The sequence below is a fragment of the Oncorhynchus keta genome, chromosome 1 (assembly GCF_023373465.1).
Source record: "Oncorhynchus keta strain PuntledgeMale-10-30-2019 chromosome 1, Oket_V2, whole genome shotgun sequence".
In the NCBI taxonomy this organism is placed as follows: domain Eukaryota; kingdom Metazoa; phylum Chordata; class Actinopteri; order Salmoniformes; family Salmonidae; genus Oncorhynchus; species Oncorhynchus keta.
Window position 1 is genome coordinate 11,131,868 of NC_068421.1, and position 21,806 is coordinate 11,153,673.

The 21,806-nt window shown below is 44.7% G+C and overlaps 1 protein-coding gene and 1 long non-coding RNA gene across 5 annotated transcripts in view; both read left to right on the forward strand.

Moving 5' to 3' along the window:
• Positions 1 to 21,806, forward strand: part of LOC118373398 (GMP synthase [glutamine-hydrolyzing]-like) — a 50,105-nt gene that overhangs the window by 24,807 nt on the left and 3,492 nt on the right. For both annotated transcript variants that reach the window (XM_052500604.1, XM_052500592.1), the window contains exons 5-14: positions 1,162 to 1,265; positions 2,941 to 3,134; positions 5,326 to 5,491; positions 6,919 to 7,070; positions 7,362 to 7,535; positions 9,398 to 9,503; positions 10,025 to 10,140; positions 11,559 to 11,684; positions 19,064 to 19,179; positions 19,275 to 19,405. In XM_052500604.1, coding sequence (XP_052356564.1) covers positions 1,162 to 1,265; positions 2,941 to 3,134; positions 5,326 to 5,491; positions 6,919 to 7,070; positions 7,362 to 7,535; positions 9,398 to 9,503; positions 10,025 to 10,140; positions 11,559 to 11,684; positions 19,064 to 19,179; positions 19,275 to 19,405 — 1,385 coding nt within the window. The remainder of the gene's footprint in view (positions 1 to 1,161; positions 1,266 to 2,940; positions 3,135 to 5,325; positions 5,492 to 6,918; positions 7,071 to 7,361; positions 7,536 to 9,397; positions 9,504 to 10,024; positions 10,141 to 11,558; positions 11,685 to 19,063; positions 19,180 to 19,274; positions 19,406 to 21,806) is intronic.
• LOC127917721 (uncharacterized) lies at positions 19,830 to 20,961 on the forward strand. Of its 3 annotated transcripts, none has more exons than XR_008097643.1 (3): positions 19,830 to 20,172; positions 20,208 to 20,244; positions 20,389 to 20,961. It is a non-coding gene; the product is annotated as an uncharacterized LOC127917721 (long non-coding RNA). The 3 variants fall into 3 exon arrangements; XR_008097682.1 differs by having other exon boundaries at positions 20,243 to 20,281; positions 20,426 to 20,961; XR_008097673.1 differs by having other exon boundaries at positions 19,830 to 20,100.

Genomic DNA, 21,806 nt, shown 5'->3' on the forward strand with positions numbered 1-21,806 from the left:
TCCACATTAACCCTGTACCGGTACCCCCTGTATATAGCCTCCACATTAACCCTGTACCGGTACCCCCTGTATATAGCCTCCACATTAACCCTGTACCGGTACCCCCTGTATATAGCCTCCACATTAACCCTGTACCGGTACCCCCTGTATATAGCCTCCACATTAACCCTGTACCGGTACCCCCTGTATATAGCCTCCACATTAACCCTGTACCGGTACCCCCTGTATATAGCCTCCACATTGACTCTGTACCGGTACCCCCTCTATATAGCCTCCACATTGACTCTGTACCGGTACCCCCTGTATATAGCCTCCACGTTGACTCTGTACCGTAATACCCTGTATAAAGCCTCCACATTGACTCTGTACAGTAACACCCTGTATATTGCCTCCACATTGACTCTGTACCGTAACACCCTGTATATTGCCTCCACATTGACTCTGTACCGTAACACCCTCTATATAGCCTCCACATTGACTCTGTATGGTAACAACCTGTATATAGCCTCCACATTGACTCTTTACCGTAACACCCTCTATATAGCCTCCACATTGACTCTGTATGGTAACAACCTGTATATAGCCTCCACATTGACTCTGTACCGTAATACCCTGTATATAGCCTCCACGTTGACTCTGTACCGGTACCCCCTGTATATAGCCTCCACATTAACCCTGTACCGGTACCCCCTCTATATAGCCTCCACATTGACTCTGTACCGTAACACCCTGTATATAGCCTCCACGTTGACTCTGTACCGGTACCCCCTGTATATAGCCTCCACATTAACCCTGTACCGGTACCCCCTCTATATAGCCTCCACATTGACTCTGTACCGTAACACCCTGTATATAGCCTCTACTGTAATTATTTTGTTGCTTTTTAATTTTTTACTTCAGTTTATTTTATACAGTTTAGTTTACTTTCTTAACCAACAATGCAATTAAGAACTTTTAAGTAAGCATTTCACTGTAAGGTCTACTACACCTGTTGTATTAGGCATTTCACTGTAAGGTCTACTACACCTGTTGTATTAGGCATTTCACTGTAAGGTGTTCTACAGTGCACGTTACTGTAGGTCTACCTACACCTGTTGTTTCATTGTGTGAGTGTACTTCCTGTCTGACCTTTGACTCTGTCTGTGACCTGATTGTTGTCAGGGGCCTGCAGAAAGAGGAGCCGGTGCTGTTGACTCATGGGGACAGTGTGGACAAGGTGGCCGATGGCTTCAAGGTGGTGGCCCAGTCAGGGAGCATCATTGCAGGTATGCATTCTGGCAAAGGATCCTGGGCCTGGAGGAAAATGTATATTTAGACTAATTTAGTCTACCGCCATACTTCCCTAATTTAGTCCACCACCATACGTCCCTAATTTAATCTACCACCATACTTCCCTAATTTAGTCTACCGCCATTGGGCCGTCCCTAATTTAGTCTGGGGACCATGTTCCCAAGTCTACCGCCATGGCTTCCCTAAGGTGGTCTACCACCAGTCCCTAATTTAATCTACCACCATACTTCCCTAATGCATTCTGCCAAAGGATCCCTTAGCCTGGACCAAAATTTAGTCTTACGTCCCTAATTTAGTCTACCGCCATACTTCCCTAATTTAGTCCACCGCCATACGTCCCTAATTTAGTCTACCACCATACTTCCCTAATTTAGTCTACCGCCATACGTCCCTAATTTAGTTTACCGCCATACTTCCCTAATTTAGTCTACTGCCATACTTCCCTAATTTAGTCTACCGCCATACTTCCTAATTTAGTCTACCGCCATACTTCCCTAATTTAGTCTACCGCCATACTTCCCTAATTTAGTCTACCGCCATACTTCCCTAATTTAGTCTACCGCCATACGTCCCTAATTTAGTCTACCGCCATACTTCCCTAATTTAGTCTACCGCCATACTTCCCTAATTTAGTCTACCGCCATACTTCCCTAATTTAGTCTACCGCCATACTTCCCTAATTTAGTCTACCGCCATACTTCCCTAATTTAGTCTACCGCCATACTTCCCTAATTTAGTCTACCGCCATACTTCCCTAATTTAGTCTACCGCCATACTTCCCTAATTTAGTCTACCTCCATACTTCCCTAATTTAGTCTACCTCCATACTTCCCTAATTTAGTCTACCGCCATACTTCCCTAATTTAGTCTACCGCCAAACTTCCCTAATTTAGTCTACCGCCATACTTCCCTAATTTAGTCTACCGCCATACTTCCCTAATTTAGTCTACCGCCATACGTCCCTAATTTAGTCTACCGCCATACGTCCCTAATTTAGTCTACCGCCATACTTCCCTAATTTAGTCTACCGCCATACTTCCCTAATTTAGTCTACCGCCATACTTCCCTAATTTAGTCTACCGCCATACTTCCCTAATTTAGTCTACCGCCATACTTCCCTAATTTAGTCTACCGCCATACTTCCCTAATTTAGTCTACCGCCATACTTCCCTAATTTAGTCTACCGCCATACTTCCCTAATTTAGTCTACCGCCATACTTCCCTAATTTAGTCTACCGCCATACTTCCCTAATTTAGTCTACCGCCATACGTCCCTAATTTAGTCTACCGCCATACTTCCCTAATTTAGTCTACCGCCATACGTCCCTAATTTAGTCTACCGCCATACTTCCCTAATTTAGTCTACCGCCATACGTCCCTAATTTAGTCTACCGCCATACGTCCCTAATTTAGTCTACCGCCATACTTCCCTAATTTAGTCTACCGCCATACTTCCCTAATTTAGTCTACCGCCATACGTCCCTAATTTAGTCTACTGCCATACTAATTTCAGTCAATTCCACAAGATGATCATGAAGATCTTTGGCCCTCAATGCTCTTCTTTCCTCCCCACCTCTTCCTCCCCCTTGTCTTTGACTGTTCCGAACCCTTCCACTGCCCCCCCCCCCCGCTCCGTTTGTTCTCTGACAGGTATTGCCAACGAGCAGAAGAAACTGTACGGGACCCAGTTCCACCCGGAAGTGGACCTGACAGAGCGGGGCACAGAGATATTACGTAACTTCCTGTTTGAAATCGCCGGCTGCACTTCCAACTTCACCGTCCAGAACCGCCAGCAGTCCTGCATCACAGAGATCCAGGAGAAAGTTGGCAAGTCCAAAGTACTGGTGAGGAATCTGCAGTACGGTTAGATGCAGTATGTGGGTACAGTATATGCGTCATAATATAGAACAAAAATAAAATCAAATGTTATTGGTCACATACACATGGTTAGCAGATGGTAATGGTCACATACACATGGTTAGCAGATGGTAATGGTCACATACACATGGTTAGCAGATGGTAATGGTCACATACACATGGTTAGCAGATGGTAATGGTCACATACACATGGTTAGCAGATGGTAATGGTCACATACACATGGTTAGCAGATGGTATTGGTCACATACACATGGTTAGCAGATGGTAATGGTCACATACACATGGTTAGCAGATGGTAATGGTCACATACACATGGTTAGCAGATGGTAATGGTCACATACACATGGTTAGCAGATGGTAATGGTCACATACACATGGTTAGCAGATGGTAATGGTCACATACACATGGTTAGCAGATGGTAATGGTCACATCATGGTTAGCAGATGGTAATGGTCACACATGGTTAGCAGATGGTAATGGTCACATACACATGGTTAGCAGATGGTAATGGTCACATTCACATGGTTAGCAGATGTTATTGGTCACATTCACATCGTTAGCAGATGTTAATGGTCACATGGTTAGCAGATGGTATTGGTCACATACACATGCTTAGCAGATGGTAATGGTCACATACACATGGTTAGCAGATGGTAATGGTCACATTCACATGGTTAGCAGATGGTAATGGTCACATTCACATCGTTAGCAGATGTTAATGGTCACATGGTTAGCAGATGTTATTGGTCACATACACATGGTTAGCAGATGTTATTGGTCACATACACATGGTTAGCAGATGTTAATCCGAGTGTAGCGAAATGCTTGTGCTTCTAGTTCCGACAACGCAGTAGTAACCAACGAGTAATCTAAACTAACAATTCCAAAACTACTACCTTATACACATAAGTGTAAAGGGATAAAGAATATGTACATAAAGATACATGAGTGAGTGATGGTACAGAGCGGCATAGGCAAGATGCAGTAGATGGTATTGAGTACAGTATGTACATATGAGATGAGTATGTAAACAAAGTGGCATAGTGGCTAGTGATACACAGAGACCCTGGGAGGGGGTATCTACGTTCATGTGAGCTATGAAACACTAAACTAGACAGGGATATGGAGCTATGAAACACTAAACTAGACAGGGATATGGAGCTATGAAACACTAAACTAGACAGGGATATGGAGCTATGAAACACTAAACTAGACAGGGATATGGAGCTATGAAACACTAAACTAGACAGGGATATGGAGCTATGAAACACTAAACTAGACAGGGATATGGAGCTATGAAACACTAAACTAGACAGGGATATGGAGCTATGAAACACTAAACTAGACAGGGATATGGAGCTATGAAACACTAAACTAGACAGGGATATGGAGCTATGAAACACTAAACTAGACAGGGATATGGAGCTATGAAACACTAAAAGACAGGGATATGGAGCTATGAAACACTAAACTAGACAGGGATATGGAGCTATGAAACACTAAACTAGACAGGGATATGGAGCTATGAAACACTAAACTAGACAGGGATATGGAGCTATGAAACACTAAACTAGACAGGGATATGGAGCTATGAAACACTAAACTAGACAGGGATATGGAGCTATGAAACACTAAACTAGACAGGGATATGGAGCTATGAAACACTAAACTAGACAGGGATATGGAGCTATGAAACACTAAACTAGACAGGGATATGGAGCTATGAAACACTAAACTAGACAGGGATATGGAGCTATGAAACACTAAACTAGACAGGGATATTGAACTGTGTTCTCTGCTGAAAAGATGTGATCGACTCTCTGCTCCCAGAAAGTGAGTTGTCCCTCCAGAGAGAAGATGATTTTTTTTATTTTATTTTACCTTTATTTAACCAGGCAAGTCAGTTAAGAACAAATTCTTATTTTCAATGACAGCCTAGGAACAGTGGGTTAACTGCCTGTTCAGGGGCAGATTTGTAACTTGTCAGCTCGGGGGTTTGAACTCGCAACCTTCCGGTTACTAGTCCAACGCTCTAACCACTAGGCTACGCTGCCGCCCCGTGATAATGGAAGGGGGAGAGAAACAGGGACACTCTGTGTGTTGAAGTCATTCTAGGTCTGTTGATTGACATGTCTGGTCCAAATGTCGTCCCCAGGTTCTGCTGAGTGGAGGGGTGGACTCCACCGTGTGCACGGCCCTGCTGAACAAAGCTCTGAACAAGGAGCAGGTGATCGCGGTGCACATTGACAATGGCTTCATGAGGAAACGAGAGAGCCAGAGCGTTGAGGAGGCCCTCACCAAACTGGGCATCAACCTCAAAGGTGAGAGGTCAATCCAAACTGGGCATCAACCTCAAAGGTGAGAGGTCAAGCCAAACTGGGCATTAACCTCAAAAGGTAAGAGGTCAAGTTAGGCGTCAACCTCAAAGGTGAGAGGTCAAGCCAAGCTGGTGTCCTACACATGTCCAGAATGGACTCAAATGTAGCATTGTGGAATGTAGTGTGTGTGTGTGTGTGTGTATATATTTTTTTTAGTGTGATTTTTATATATCTATCTATATATATCACACTCATAAAATAATATAGAGATTTCAAATGTTATATTAGTGGCTATGTGTTGTAACGATGTGCAAGTAGTTGAAGCAAAGGTAAAATACATTTTCAGAGTGACTATAAGTTGGATTTACAATGCTGGTGTTCCACTGGTTGCCCTTTTGTCATGGCAACGGGCCACACATCTTACTGCTGTGACTTTACAATGCTCGTGTTCCACTGGTTGCCCTTTTGTCATGGCAACGGGCCACACATCTTACTGCTGTGACTTTACAATGCTGGTGTTCCACTGGTTGCCCTTTTGTCATGGCAACGGGCCACACATCTTACTGCTGTGACTTTACAATGCTCGTGTTCCACTGGTTGCCCTTTGTCATGGCAACGGGGGCCACACATCTTACTGCTGTGACTTTACAATGCTCGTGTTCCACTGGTTGCCCTTTTGTCATGGCAACGGGGGCCTGTGACACATCTTACTGCTGTGACATCTTACAATGACTTTACAATGCTGTTCCACTGGTTGCCCTTTTGTCATGGCAACGGGCCACACATCTTACTGCTGTGACTTTACAATGCTGTTCCACTGGTTGCCCTTTGTCATGGCAACGGGCCACACATCTTACTGCTGTGACTTTACAATGCTGGTGTTCCACTGGTTGCCCTTTTGTCATGGCAACGGGGCCACACATCTTACTGCTGTGACTTTACAATGCTCGTGTTCCACTGGTTGCCCTTTTGTCATGGCAACGGGGGCCACACATCTTACTGCTGTGACTTTACAATGCTGGTGTTCCACTGGTTGCCCTTTTGTCATGGCAACGGGGGCCACACATCTTACTGCTGTGACTTTACAATGCTGGTGTTCCACTGGTTGCCCTTTTGTCATGGCAACGGGGGCCACACATCTTACTGCTGTGACTTTACAATCTTACTGCTTTGTCATGGCAACGGGGGCCACACATCTTACTGCTGTGACTTTACAATGCTGGTGTTCCACTGGTTGCCCTTTTGTCATGGCAACGGGCCACACATCTTACTGCTGTGACTTTACAATGCTGGTGTTCCACTGGTTGCCCTTTTGTCATGGCAACGGGCCACACATCTTACTGCTGTATTTCACCTAACCGATATGGGACTTTAACAACATTTGATTTGGTTTGAAATTCTTAGTGTGTCTGTGTGATCTCCCTCTCTAGTGGTGAACGCAGCACACACTTTCTATAACGGTACGACGACCCTGCCCATCTCCGACGAAGACCGGACGCCACGGAAACGCATCAGCAAGACCCTCAACATGACCACCAACCCCGAGGAGAAGAGGAAGATCATCGGAGACACCTTCGTCAAGGTACTGCCTCGTCTGTTATCTGTTGAAGATGACGAAGGTTAGAGGATTCTAATATGCAGCAACAATGCATCTGCTATGGTAGTTATAGCAACGGTGCTGGTAATTAGAAACTGCGCTGGTCCCATGAATCTGTTTATTTTCAAATAACTTCCACATGAATCATAACGTGTCCTAACCTTTATCTTCAACCTCGTCTGTTGTCTGTATATGTTGGTTGTCTGTCTGTCCCTCTTAAAAAAAAAAATCAAGACTTTTGAATGTACTTCCTTTGTGTGTGATTGGCGTCTGTAGGTGGCCAATGAGGTGATAGGGGAGATGAACCTGAAGCCGGAGGAGGTGTTCCTAGCCCAGGGCACCCTGAGGCCAGACCTCATAGAGAGTGCTTCTCACCTCGCCAGCGGCAAGGCAGAGGTCATCAAAACACACCACAACGACACAGAGCTCATCCGCAAGCTCAGAGACGAGGTACACACACACACACACACACACACACACACACAGAAACAAACTTCCAACACAATTTTGTTGGAGCACCTCTGGCTCTTCTGTTTGGCCCAGAGGTGTCCCAAGTCGAGTCCCAAGTCGAGTCCCAAGTCGAACTGGTCGAGTCAAGTTCAAGTCTATAAGCAAGTCGAGTCTCAAGTTAAAAATAAATCCATCTGAACAGGCAATTACTTTTTCCAACCTCAAATGTTTGTCTATTTATTGAGGCTACCAGACAGCCGTTTTCAACGCTCTAACCACTAGGCTACGCTGCCGCCTCATTGCTGGTGACTAATTGTTATTGTTTTGGAGCGACGTGTTTGATTTATTATGGCAATCCTCTCTCCCTAAAAAATGTGACTTTCGTGCTTCACCCGATCCTATATCTGTTCAGCAATCTGTACACTTGCTCAGTGGTTTTGAGACTTTAGTCCCACAACCCTTAAAAAGGAGTGGTTCAAAGCTTGCGACCCCCCCTCCCCTCCCCTCCCCCCACCCTGCGAACGCACAATCGCTGCGCAAATGTGGCCTGTCATTATAGCCATAAACAGTGATGCATTCTTCAAAACGCAAGATCCAGAAATAAACCATGTTTTGAGCTGAAAGTCACTCATCTTAGCAGTCAATATCAACTAGGGATATCATGTCACAGGATCATACGACCTGTATGAACAGGATCATACGACCTGTATGAACAGGATCATACGACCTGTATGAACAGGATCATACGACATGTATGAACAGGATCATACGACCTGTATGAACAGGATCATACGACCTGTATGAACAGGATCATACGACCTGTATGAACAGGATCATACGACCTGTATGAACAGGATCATACGACCTGTATGAACAGGATCATACGACCTGTATGAACAGGATCATACGACCTGTATGAACAGGATCATACGACCTGTATGAACAGGATCATACGACCTTGTACGCAGCGGAGGTCACCGGATCAGAGGAAAAGCTTGATCTGTCCGTAGGCTTTTTCTACCTCACAAATATGGTCATTAATTGGCCGGAATGTTACATCTACATCCTTATACGTATTGAAGGTAGTGTGATGTCACAGCTGTCTTTAGACCTACAGCCAGTAGCGCCTATTGAGGTCTAGACCTATAACCCACCCAAACTAGACCAAACTGAAACATGAACATAATCAATGATCACCTGCTAGCCTGCTGCTAGCCTGCTGCTGGCCTGCTGTTGTGGCAAAGATGTGGCAAAGATGTGTCTGTAGCAGATTGCTAAACATGACTTTATATGGATTATATATATATATATATATATATATATATATATATGCTATTTTGTTTTTTACCAGGTAAAACCAGAGAAAATCTATTAAATAACCTGCCTTTGTGAGACAAATGCTGATGATTGGTCAAGATGTGCCACTTTCTGGTTCTGAATCACAGACGAGATGTTTTTGAAACATTTGGTGCTGATGTTAGTCACCAGATCTAATAAGCAAAGGTATAAATATAAATGGTATTAATAAGTAGCCTATTAAAATATGCAGTTTCACCCCCCCTAGACCTCACTGTGCTAGCTCACCTGCTTGGTCGAGTGTGCGGTTCACTAGGCAATCAGTTTATTTGTGTCTTGCGAGTGCGATTCTGTCTCTGGCAGCGTGGAGAGAAATCCACGGATGCTCGGTGACACAAAATTAGTGACATTACGTTCCAAAACCTGGCCAGATAATTAAGTCATGAGTCTCGAAGTCGAGTCAGACGGTATTTTATTTCTTATTTTAAGTCTAGTCTCAAGGCATGAATTTTGTGACTCGAGTCCACACCTCAGGTCTGAGCTGTCTCCTCTCTCACTCCCTCCAGGGAAAAGTCATTGAGCCGCTGAAGGACTTCCATAAGGATGAGGTTCGGGCACTGGGCAGAGAACTGGGACTGCCAGAGGACATCGTCTGTCGACACCCTTTCCCTGGTCAGTACCCCACCGTACACACAGGACAGAACCTTATATATAGTCATGGAACATTTAGAACCAACACAGGACAGAACCTTATCTATAGTCATGGAACATTTAGAACCAACACAGGACAGAATGTTATATATAGTCATGGAACATTTAGAACCAACACAGGACAGAATGTTATATATAGTCATGGAACATTAAGAACCAACACAGAATAGAATGTTATGTAGTCATGGAACATTTAGAACCAACACAGAATAGAATGTTATACATAGTCATGGAACATTTAGAACCAACACAGGACAGAATGTTATACATAATCATGGAACATTTAGAACCAACACAGGACAGAATGTTATACATAGTCATGGAACATTTAGAACCAACACAGGACAGAATGTTATACATAGTCATGGAACATTTAGAACCAACACAGGACAGAATGTTATATGTAGTCATGGACCATTTAAGATCCAACATGGAGAATAGCAGAAGTATGGATGTGATGTTAACCTCAACCTCTCCTGTAGGTCCTGGCCTGGCCATCAGAGTGATCTGTGCAGACGAGCCCTACATCTGTAAGGACTTTGCTGAGACCAACAACATCCTCAAGATCATCACAGACTTCTCCACCATGGTCAAAAAGGTCAGAGAGCAGAGCACCACTAGTCTATGACATGAACATGATGGTAATAACAGAGTTGGTCTCAATTCCATTTCAATTTGAACCAACTTTAATTGGACATACAATGATGTTCTGTACCATCATCTTTATGTACATATTCTTTATCCCTTTACACTTTGTGTGTGTGTGTGAGTGTGAGTGTGAGTGTGTGTGGTAGTAGTTTTGGAATTGTTAGTTAGATTGCTTGTTGGTTATTACTGCGTTGTCGGAACTAGAAGCACAAGCATTTCGCTACACTCACATTAACATCTGCTAACCATGTGTATGTGACCAATAACATCTGCTAACCATGTGTATGTGACCAGTAACATCTGCTAACCATGTGACCATTAACATCTGCTAACCTTGTGTATGTGACCAATAACATCTGCTAACCATGTGTATGTGACAAATAACATCTGCTAACCATGTGACCATTAACATCTGCTAACCTTGTGTATGTGACCAATAACATCTGCTAACCATATATATGTGACCAATAACATCTGCTAACCATGTGTATGTGACCAATAACATCTGCTAACCATGTGTATGTGACCAATAACATCTGCTAACCATGTGTATGTGACCAATAACATCTGCTAACCATGTGTATATGACCAATAACATCTGCTAACCATGTGTATATGACCAATAACATCTGCTAACCATGTGTATGTGACAAATAACATCTGCTAACCATGTGTATGTGACCAATAACATCTGCTAACCATGTGTATGTGACAAATAACATCTGCTAACCATGTGACCATTAACATCTGCTAACCTTGTGTATGTGACCAATAACATCTGCTAACCATATATATGTGACCAATAACATCTGCTAACCATGTGTATGTGACCAATAACATCTGCTAACCATGTGTATGTGACCAATAACATCTGCTAACCATGTGTATGTGACCAATAACATCTGCTAACCATGTGTATATGACCAATAACATCTGCTAACCATGTGTATATGACCAATAACATCTGCTAACCATGTGTATATGACCAATAACATCTGCTAACCATGTGTATGTGACCATTAACATCTGCTAACCATGTGTATGTGACCATTAACATCTGCTAACCATGTGTATGTGACCATTAACATCTGCTAACCATGTGTATGTGACCATTAACATCTGCTAACCATGTGTATATGACCAATAACATCTGCTAACCATGTGTATGTGACCAATAACATCTGCTAACCATGTGTATGTGACCAATAACATCTGCTAACCATGTGTATGTGACAAATACATTTGATTTGAATTCTAGAGTGGGGCTGTAGATGGAATTGACCCCAACTGACCTTTATGCAACAACATGCTGATAACTTACTCTAATGTCAGACTAGCTAATACTCATAACTTACCCTGTGCCTCCAGCCCCACACGTTGCTGCAGAGAGTGAAGTCGTGTATATCAGACGAGGAGGAGGAGAAACTCCTGCAGATCACCAGTCTTCATTCACTCAATGCCTTCCTGCTGCCAATCAAGACTGTGGGAGTCCAGGTAACACACTTTATACAGTGTTCTCTCACACCCAGCACTGCTCGGCCACGAGGCTGCTCTGTCTGTCTGAATGTGACCTCTGTAAATGTACGGGTGGTATCCGGAAAATTGATCCCACTATCCTGTCCGTTGCAAGAGCCATGCTCTATCAAGTGAGTGGCGGAGGACCACTGGTCAAATCAAATTTATTTATATAGCCCTTCGTACATCAGCTGATATCTCAAAGTGCTGTACAGAAACCCAGCCTAAAACCACAAACAGCAAGCAATGCAGGTGTAGAAGCACGTTGGCTAGGAAAAACTCCCTAGACAGGCCAAAACCTAGGAAGAAACCTAGAGAGGAACCAGGCTATGTGGGGTGGCCAGTCCTCTTCTGGCTGTGCCGGGTAGAGATTATAACAGAACATGGCCAAGATGTTCAAATGTTCATAAATGACCAGCATGGTCGAATAATAATAATGCAGAACAGTTGAAACTGGAGCAGCAGCATGGCCAGGTGGACTGGGGACAGCAAGGAGTCATCATGTCAGGTAGTCCTGGGGCACGGTCCTAGGGCTCAGGTCCTTCGAGAGAGAGAAGGAGAGAATTAGAGAACGCACACTTAGATTCACACAGGACACCGAATAGGACAGGAGAAGTACTCTAGATATAACAAACTGACCCTAGCCCCCCGACACATAAACTACTGCAGCATAAATACTGGAGGCTGAGACAGGAGGGGTCAGGAGACACTGTGGCCCCATCCGAGGACACCCCCGGACAGGGCCAAACAGGAAGGATATAACCCCCCCACTTTGCCAAAGCACAGCCCCCATACCACTAGAGGGATATCTTCAACCACCAACCTACCATCCTGAGACAAGGCTGAGTATAGCCCACAAAGATCTCCGCCACGGCACAACCCAAGGGGGGGCGCCAACCCAGACAGGATGACCACAACAGTGAATCAACCCACTCAGGTGACGCACCCCTCCTAAAGGACGGCGTGAGAGAGCCCCAGTAAGCCAGTGACTCAGCCCCTGTAATAGGGTTAGAGGCAGAGAATCCCAGTGGAAAGAGGGGAACCGGCCAGGCAGAGACAGCAAGGGCGGTTCGTTGCTCCAGAGCCTTTCCGTTCACCTTCCCACTCCTGGGCCAGACTACACTCAATCTGAATATGACCCACTGAAGAGATGAGTCTTCAGTAAAGACTTAAAGGTTGAGACCGAGTTTGTGTCTCTGACATGGGTAGGCAGACCGTTCCATAAAAATGGAGCTCTATAGGAGAAAGCCCTGCCTCCAGCTGTTTGCTTAGAAATTCTAGGGACAATTAGGAGGCCTGCATCTTGTGACCGTAGCGTACGTGTAGGTATGTACGGCAGGACCAAATCAGAGAGATAGGTAGGAGCAAGCCCATGTAATGCTTTGTAGGTTAGCAGTAAAACCTTGAAATCAGCCCTTGCTTTGACAGGAAGCCAGTGTAGGGAGGCTAGCACTGGAGTAATATGACCAAATTTTTTGGTTCTAGTCAGGATTCTAGCAGCCGTATTTAGCACTAACTGAAGTTTATTTAGTGCTTTATCCGGGTAGCCGGAAAGTAGAGCATTGCAGTAGTCTAATCTAGAAGTGAAAAAGCATGGATTAATTTTTCTGCATCATTTTTGGACAGAAAGTTTCTGATTTTTGCAATGTTACGTAGATGGAAAAAAGCTGTCCTTGAAATGGTCTTGATATGTTCTTCAAAAGCGAGATCAGGGTCCAGAGTAACGCCGAGGTCCTTCACAGTTTTATTTGAGACGACTGTACAACCATTAAGATTAATTGTCAGATTCAACAGAAGATCTCTTTGTTTCTTTGGACCTAGAACAAGCATCTCTGTTTTGTCCGAATTTAAAAGTAGAAAGTTTGCAGCCATCCACTTCCTTATGTCTGAAACACATGCTTCTAGCGAGGGCAATTTTGGGGCTTCACCATGTTTCATTGAAATGTACAGCTGTGTGTCATCCGCATAGCAGTGAAAGTTAACATTATGTTTTTGAATGACATCCCCAAGAGGTAAAATATATAGTGAAAACAATAGTGGTCCTAAAACGGAACCTTGAGGAACACGGAAATTTACAGTTGATTTGCCCATTACTGCCACTAACCATCACTTATTCACATTACTTTACTTAAATCAAATATATTTGGTTCTGTATATTACATATTTTGTTAATAGTATGATGATGAATTTATTATTTCATAAAAACCCCAGTGATGGTTGGCTAGTGACTGCCTTTTGTAGCTTATCACTATAAAGTCGTCCTGAGTGACGCAGCGGTCTAAGGCACTGCATCTCAGTGCAAGAGACGTCACTATAATACCTGGTTAGAATCCAGGCTGTATCTCATCCGGCCGTGATTGGGAGTTTTCTTTTGTTTGTCTGTTTAAGCTCTATTTGTTGTTACTCGTCAACTTTCAGGGGAACCCCTCATGCGTGTCTTTCAGAAACCCTCCTAAAACCCCACCTGTTTCGTTTTGGTTGTTGACTTTTAGCAACATTTTAGGGTTTTCTTGCTGGGGAACGTAACATGTCGCCAAATAATTGATTAATCCACACTGTTTTGCAATGAAGGTTTACAGTAGCCTCCACAGCACTCTGTAGTGTAGCGCCATGGTGTAGCCAGAGGACAGCTAGCGTCCGTCCTCCTCTGTGTACATTGACTTCAATACAAAACCTAGGAGGCTCATGCTACTCACCCCCTTCCATAGACTTACACAGCAATTATGACAACTTCTGGAGGACGTCATCCAACCTGTCAGATGTCTTTTAGCTTGAACTGACATGTTGTCCACCCAATCACAGGATAAGATAATTGTTCTAGTACTTAAGCATAAGCTACAGCTAGCTAGCTAGCACGGCAGTGCATAAAATGTGGTGAGTAGACTCAAAGAGAGAGGAAAATCATTGAACAGTTTTGAAAAAATGAATTTCTTTAAAAATGAAATAAGTATTTCGTTTTATTTTTTTCCATCCTCTTTCACTTAGCAAGTTTAGCCTACTCAAACCCCTGGCTCAAACAGAGAGGGATGTTATGTTAGCTAGCTGGCTAAGGCTATCCAACAGAGAGGGATGTTATGTTAGCTAGCTGGCTAAGGCTATCCAACAGAGAGGGATGTTATGTTAGCTAGCTGGCTAAGGCTATCCAACAGAGAGGGATGTTATGTTAGCTAGCTGGCTAAGGCTATCCAACAGAGAGGGATGTTATGTTAGCTAGCTGGCTAAGGCTATCCAACAGAGAGGGATGTTATGTTAGCTAGCTGGCTAAGGCTATCCAACAGAGAGGGATGTTATGTTAGCTAGCTGGCTAAGGCTATCCAACAGAGAGGGATGTTATGTTAGCTAGCTGGCTAAGGCTATCCAACAGAGAGGGATGTTATGTTATGTTAGCTAGCTGGCTTTGGTTTTATTAATGTATTGCCACTGAGCCAACTGTAACTGCTGAACTGCTTGCTGACTGTACACTGTACTGCATGATTGTCGCGGATTTACCAGCGCATTAGTTCTAGTAGCTATGTTGACTAGCTATGACATTAGCTAGTATGGTGACAACGATGTAGGCTGTGTGTTGCGGTTATGATATGAAGGCTTTGCAAGGTTTTTTTCTTCTCCTGGTCACAGACAGCTGATGTGGTGTTCACTGAAGTCCACAAGCAAAGGGAAAAGGTGAGAGGAGGAGAGCACGTAGACGCGAGAAGGAATTCTACAACGAGCAAAATGATCATGTTGTTTGTATGTGGCTACCATGGAAGTGATCTGTGTTTGCGTGTGATCAGGGGTGTATTCAGTCTGCCGATTCTGTTGCGGGGACATTTTAAAATGGAAGCAAACGGAACAAAACGGGGATAGACATACTTGAAGTTGTCCAATAGAAACTCTCGCTTGCATCTGTTGGACTAATGATTACACCCTAGATCAGCTCTCTACCTGTGCACTTATGTTGTCATCTTTCATTCATAGGCTAGGTTGTAGCAACCTCCATGATGGGTATAGGGAACATTTGAGTATCATGTAGTAGCCTAAACGTATCGATGTTACGCTGAACTGGGTGAAGGGAATATGAATGACAGTCATCCAATATGCTGTAATACCGCCAGTGTCGGGAACAAAGAGCTGCGGAAGTTTGTCGTCACGCAAGTGGTCAACAGCACCCTCTTTGTCCCAATGGGCTTTATGTGTCTGTCTGCTCAATTACTTCACCCAGGCTCTGTGGTCAACAGCACCCGTTATGTGGGCTATATGTTGCTGTTTGCCCTGTTACATTACCTAGGCTCTGTGGTCAACAGCACCCGTTATGTGGGCTATATGTTGCTCTTTGCCCTGTTACATTACCTAGGCTCTGTGGTCAACAGCACCCGCTATGTGTGCTATATGTTGCTGTTTGCCCTGTTACATTACCTAGGCTCTGTGGTCAACAGCACCCGTTATGTGGGCTATATGTTGCTCTTTGCCCTGTTACATTACCTAGGCTCTGTGGTCAACAGCACCCGTTATGACACATGTCTCTGTTCTTCCATCTGTTTTTCTTTCGTGAATTCAGACGAGCTGTTTGTATTAAAGGAGAAATCCGTAGTGTCTACATGGTAGAACAGTACAAACCTCAGTCTCATTCTTCTTTGTGTGCTCCTCTCTGACAGTGCGGTGTAGCTAGGCCTAATGTTAGCCTGTGGTTTGGGTTCTGACGCCAGGACGGTTATTCCTTCACTGAGCAGCCATCTCCCTCTCACTATAACACAAGGACACTGCTACTGTCAGGGCCGAGGATGTGAAACTCTCCCTTACTCACTGATACTGTGTCTGAGAACATTTTTTAAATCCTATTTAGAGTTGGGGCAGGTTAATTTGATCCTAGATCTGTGGTTAGGGGCAATGTCTGTTTGGCTTCTCAGCGGTGTCAAATGGAATTCTGGACATTTTACTTAATTTCCTTCAGCCCCAGGTTGTGGGATCCACACGGGGTTGTCGTGGCTACACAATGTTTTGTTTGACAAGTGCATGGATAATGGAATGATGACACAGCTGGCTCCGCCCATTCAGTAGTGCGTGTGTCTCCCCCTCACTTCCTGCTAAAAGCCACAGAGGACTAAATTTACCTCAGAAAAAGTGAGTGAGTGAGTGAGTGAGTGAGTGAGTGAGTGAGTGAGTGAGTGAGTGAGTGAGTGTGTGTGTGACTGTGTGTGTTGGTAACGGTGGGCAGGAGAGACACAGCAGTATAAACAGAAGGGCATATTATTCTCTGGAGTTGAGAGGCTGAGAGAAGAGGGGAAATAACAGGCCTCCGATTTCCCCCAGAGTCTGTTTCTGTGTCGAAGTGTGAAGGATTCAATAGATCACTTCTGATGAATCATCCCAGTAATGAAGTGTTGGTCAATAGAGGACCTCTGTAGCATACAGAACTGGGGAGGTGATCGTGGACTTTAGGAAACAGCAGAGGGAACACCCCCCTATCCACATCGATGGAACAGTAGTGGAGAGGGTAGTAAGTGTTGGTCAATAGAGGACCTCTGTAGCATACAGAACTGGGGAGGTGATCGTGGACTTTAGGAAACAGCAGAGGGAACACCCCCCCTATCCACAACGATGGAACAGTAGTGGAGAGGGAAGTAAGTGTTGGTCAATAGAGGACCTCTGTAGCATACAGAACTGGCCCTAGCTGAAGCTCTAGTGTGTGGGGTGACTGTCGGTACTATAGCCGCGTGTGGGTGTGACTGTCGGTACTATAGCCGCGTGTGGGTGTGACTGTCGGTACTATAGCCGCGTGTGGGTGTGACTGTCGGTACTATAGCCGCGTGTGGGTGTGACTGTCGGTACTATAGCCGCGTGTGGGGGTGACTGTCGGTACTATAGCCGCGTGTGGGGGGGTCCTCAGAGTGTGGTGTCAGGAAAATAACCTCGCACTCAACGTCAACAAAACAAAGGAGATGATTGTGGACTTCAGGAAACAGCAGAGGGAACACCCCCCTATCTACATCGATGGAACAGTAGTGGAGAGGGTAGTAAGTTTTAAGTTCCTCGGCATACACATCAGACAAACTGAATTGGTCCAATCACACTGACAGCGTCGTGAAGAAGGCCCAGCTCCGCCCACAACTGTAAAGCTCTCCAGAGGGTAGTGAGGTCTGCACAACGCATCACCGGGGGGGGGGGGAACTACCTGGGACCATGAGATGAAAAGCAGCTTCTATCTCAAGGCCATCAGACTGTTAAACAGCCACCACTAACATTGAGTGGCTGCTGCCAACATACTGACTCATCTCCAGCCACTTTAATAATGGAAACATTGATGTAAATAATGTATCACTAGCCACTTTAAACAATGCCACTTTATATAATGTTTACATACCCTACATTACTCATCTCATATGTATATACTGTACTCGATACCATCTAATGCATCTTGCCTATGCCGTTCTGTACCATCACTCATTCATATCTTTTTACGTACATATTCTTTATCCCTTTACACTTGTGTGTATAAGGTAGTAGTTTTTGAATTGTTAGGTTAAATTACTCGTTGGTTATCACTGCATTGTCGGGAACTAGAAGCACAAAGATTTCGCTACACTCGCATTAACATCTGCTAACCATGTGTATGTGACCAATAACATGTGGGGTGACTGTCGGTACTATACGCTGTGTGTGTAGGGTGACTGTTGGTACTATAGCCGTGTGTGGGGGGTGACTGTCGATACTATACGCTGTGTGTGTAGGGTGACTGTTGGTACTATAGCCGTGTGTGGGGGTGACTGTCGATACTATACGCTGTGTGTGTAGGGTGACTGTCGGTCCAATAGCTGTGTGTGTAGGGTGACTGTCGGTCCAATAGCTGTGTGTGTAGGGTGACTGTCGGTCCAATAGCTGTGTGTGTGGGGTGACTGTCGGTACTATAAGCTGTGTGTGTAGGGTGACTGTTGGTACTATAGCTGTGTGTGTGGGGTGACTGTCGGTCCAATAGCTGTGTGTGTGGGGTGACTGTCGGTACTATAAGCTGTGTGTGTAGGGTGACTGTTGGTACTATAGCCGTGTGTGTAGGGTGACTGTCGGTCCTATAGCTGTGTGTGTGGGGTGACTGTCGGTCCAATAGCTGTGTGTGTGGGGTGACTGTCGGTCCAATAGCTGTGTGTGTGGGGTGACTGTCGGTACTATAAGCTGTGTGTGTAGGGTGACTGTTGGTACTATAGCCGTGTGTGGGGGGTGACTGTCGGTCCTATAGCTATGTGTGTGGGGTCACTAGTAAAGAGGCTGCTAACCTGTTCTCTCTCTGTGTCTGTGTGTAGGGTGACTGTCGGTCCTATAGCTATGTGTGTGGGGTCACCAGTAAAGAGGCTGCTAACCTGTTCTCTCTCTGTGTCTGTGTGTAGGGTGACTGTCGGTCCTATAGCTATGTGTGTGGGGTCACCAGTAAAGAAGCTCCACACTGGGAATCCCTCATGTTCCTGGCCAGACTCATCCCTCGCATGTGCCACACCATCAACAGGTAACACACACAGTACACAGTAGAAGAAGTAGAAGCAGTTACTGCTCGCAGGATGCCACATGGACCGTCCTTCCTCTCTCCCGCCCTCCCTCCAGAGTTGTGTATGTATTTGGGTCCCACGTGAAGGAGCCCCCTACAGACGTCACCCCCACCTTCCTGACCACGGGCGTTCTCAGCACACTCAGACAGGCGGACTTCGTGGCCCACTCCATCCTCAGAGAGTCTGGTAAGTGGTTTTCTGCTGTGTGTGAGATGCTAACAAAATGAGAGGCCTATTTTTAACACATGCTTTTTCTGAATTTAAAATATCCATGTAACATTGTTACATATAGTGAATGATATGGGGCGGCAGGGTAGCCTAGTGGTTAGAGCGTTCGACTAGTAACCGGAAGGTTGCAAGGTACAAATCTGTCGTTCTGCCCCTGAACAGGCAGTTAACCCACTGTTCCTAGGCCGTCATTGAAAATAAGAATTTGTTCTTAACTGACTTGCCTAGTTAAATAAAGGTAAAATAAATGTAAAATAAATATACCATGACATTAATAATGTAATAAAACAACTAACTTTTCAGTGTGGCAGTTGACCGGTAGCCTTCAACGTGTAGCTGGTCAATTATGTTGGCCAATCAGAGAGGTTCACTGTGTAGCAAGTATGTTGGCCTATCAAAGAGGTTCACTGTGTAGCAAGTATGTTGGCCAATCAGAGAGGTTCACTGTGTAGCAAGTATGTTGGCCAATCAAGGAGGTTCACTGTGTAGCAAGTATGTTGGCCAATCAGAGAGGTTCACTGTGTAGCAAGTATGTTGGCCAATCAGAGGTTCACTGTGTAGCAAGTATGTTGGCCAATCAGAGGTTCACTGTGTAGCAAGTATGTTGGCCAATCAGAGGTTCACTGTGTAGCAAGTATGTTGGCCAATCAGAGGTTCACTGTGTAGCAAGTATGTTGGCCAATCAGAGAGGTTCACTGTGTAGCAAGTATGTTGGCCAATCAGAGGTTCACTGTGTAGCAAGTATGTTGGCCAATCAAAGAGGTTCACTGTGTAGCAAGTATGTTGGCCAATCAGAGGTTCACTGTGTAGCAAGTATGTTGGCCAATCAGAGAGGTTCACTGTAGCAAGTATGTTGGCCAATCAGAGAGGTTCACTGTGTAGCAAGTATGTTGGCCAATCAAAGAGGTTCACTGTAGCAAGTATGTTGGCCAATCAGAGAGGTTCACTGTGTAGCAAGTATGTTGGCCAATCAAAGAGGTTCACTGTGTAGCAAGTATGTTGGCCAATCAGAGAGGTTCACTGTGTAGCAAGTATGTTGGCCAATCAAAGAGGTTCACTGTGTAGCAAGTATGTTGGCCAATCAGAGAGGTTCACTGTGTAGCAAGTATGTTGGCCAATCAAAGAGGTTCACTGTGTAGCAAGTATGTTGGCCAATCAGAGAGGTTCACTGTGTAGCAAGTATGTTGGCCAATCCGAGAGATTCACTGTGTAGCAAGTATGTTGGCCAATCAGAGAGGTTCACTGTGTAGCAAGTATGTTGGCCAATCAGAGAGATTCACTGTGTAGCAAGTATGTTGGCCAATCAGAGAGATTCACTGTGTAGCAAGTATGTTGGCCAATCAGAGAGATTCACTGTGTAGCAAGTATGTTGGCCAATCAGAGAGATTCACTGTGTAGCAAGTATGTTGGCCAATCAGAGAGATTCACTGTGTAGCAAGTATGTTGGCCAATCAGAGAGGTTCACTGTGTAGCAAGTATGTTGGCCAATCAGAGAGGCTCACTGTGTAGCAAGTATGTTGGCCAATCAGAGAGATTCACTGTGTAGCAAGTATGTTGGCCAATCAGAGAGGTTCACTGTGTAGCAAGTAGAGTGAGCGTATCACTAATGCATTGCAAGATGGGGGGAATTACACAATTTAAAAGTTAATAATGAGGAGTAAGCTACAATGGGTAACCAACAAGTAGACTGTGGTTTTACTGAATGGGCTTTTTTTTTATATATATATTTTTTGTTAACCTTTATTTAATCAGGCAAGTCTGTTAAGAACAAATTCTTATTTAAAATGACGGCCTAGGAACAGTGGGTGAACTGCCTGTTCAGGGGCAGAACGACAGATTTGTACCTTGTCAGCTCGGGGGTTTGAACTTGCAACCTTCCGGTTACTAGTCCAACGCTCTAACCACTAGGCGACCCTGTCGCCCGGCTTGGGGAGAAAGCACAGTATGTGGCGTCAATTAGCCTAGCTGTCTTCTCTACTCCAGTCAAGACAGACACTGTTACATGGGGTGATAAATAACATGGTGGCTGCTACAAGTTAGCCAGTGTTGCGTTGGCGTCTCTCCATCTGCATGATCCCATCACAGCAGTTGCATGGCCAGAGTCTGGGTTTAAAAAAAAAAGACATGTATATCAGATATCCAACAAAAAAATCATGATACTATTTCAATCGTGAAATGATTTCAAGCCCCCACCCCGAAAGAAAACACAGTTATTTTGTGACCTGTTCGATGCTCACCCTGTCTGCTGTGGTAACTCGGTGCCCTCCTTCTCCCAGGTTACTCTGGGAAGATCAGTCAGATGCCTGTCATCCTGACCCCTCTGTGCCCTCTTTCTCCCAGGTTACTCTGGGAAGATCAG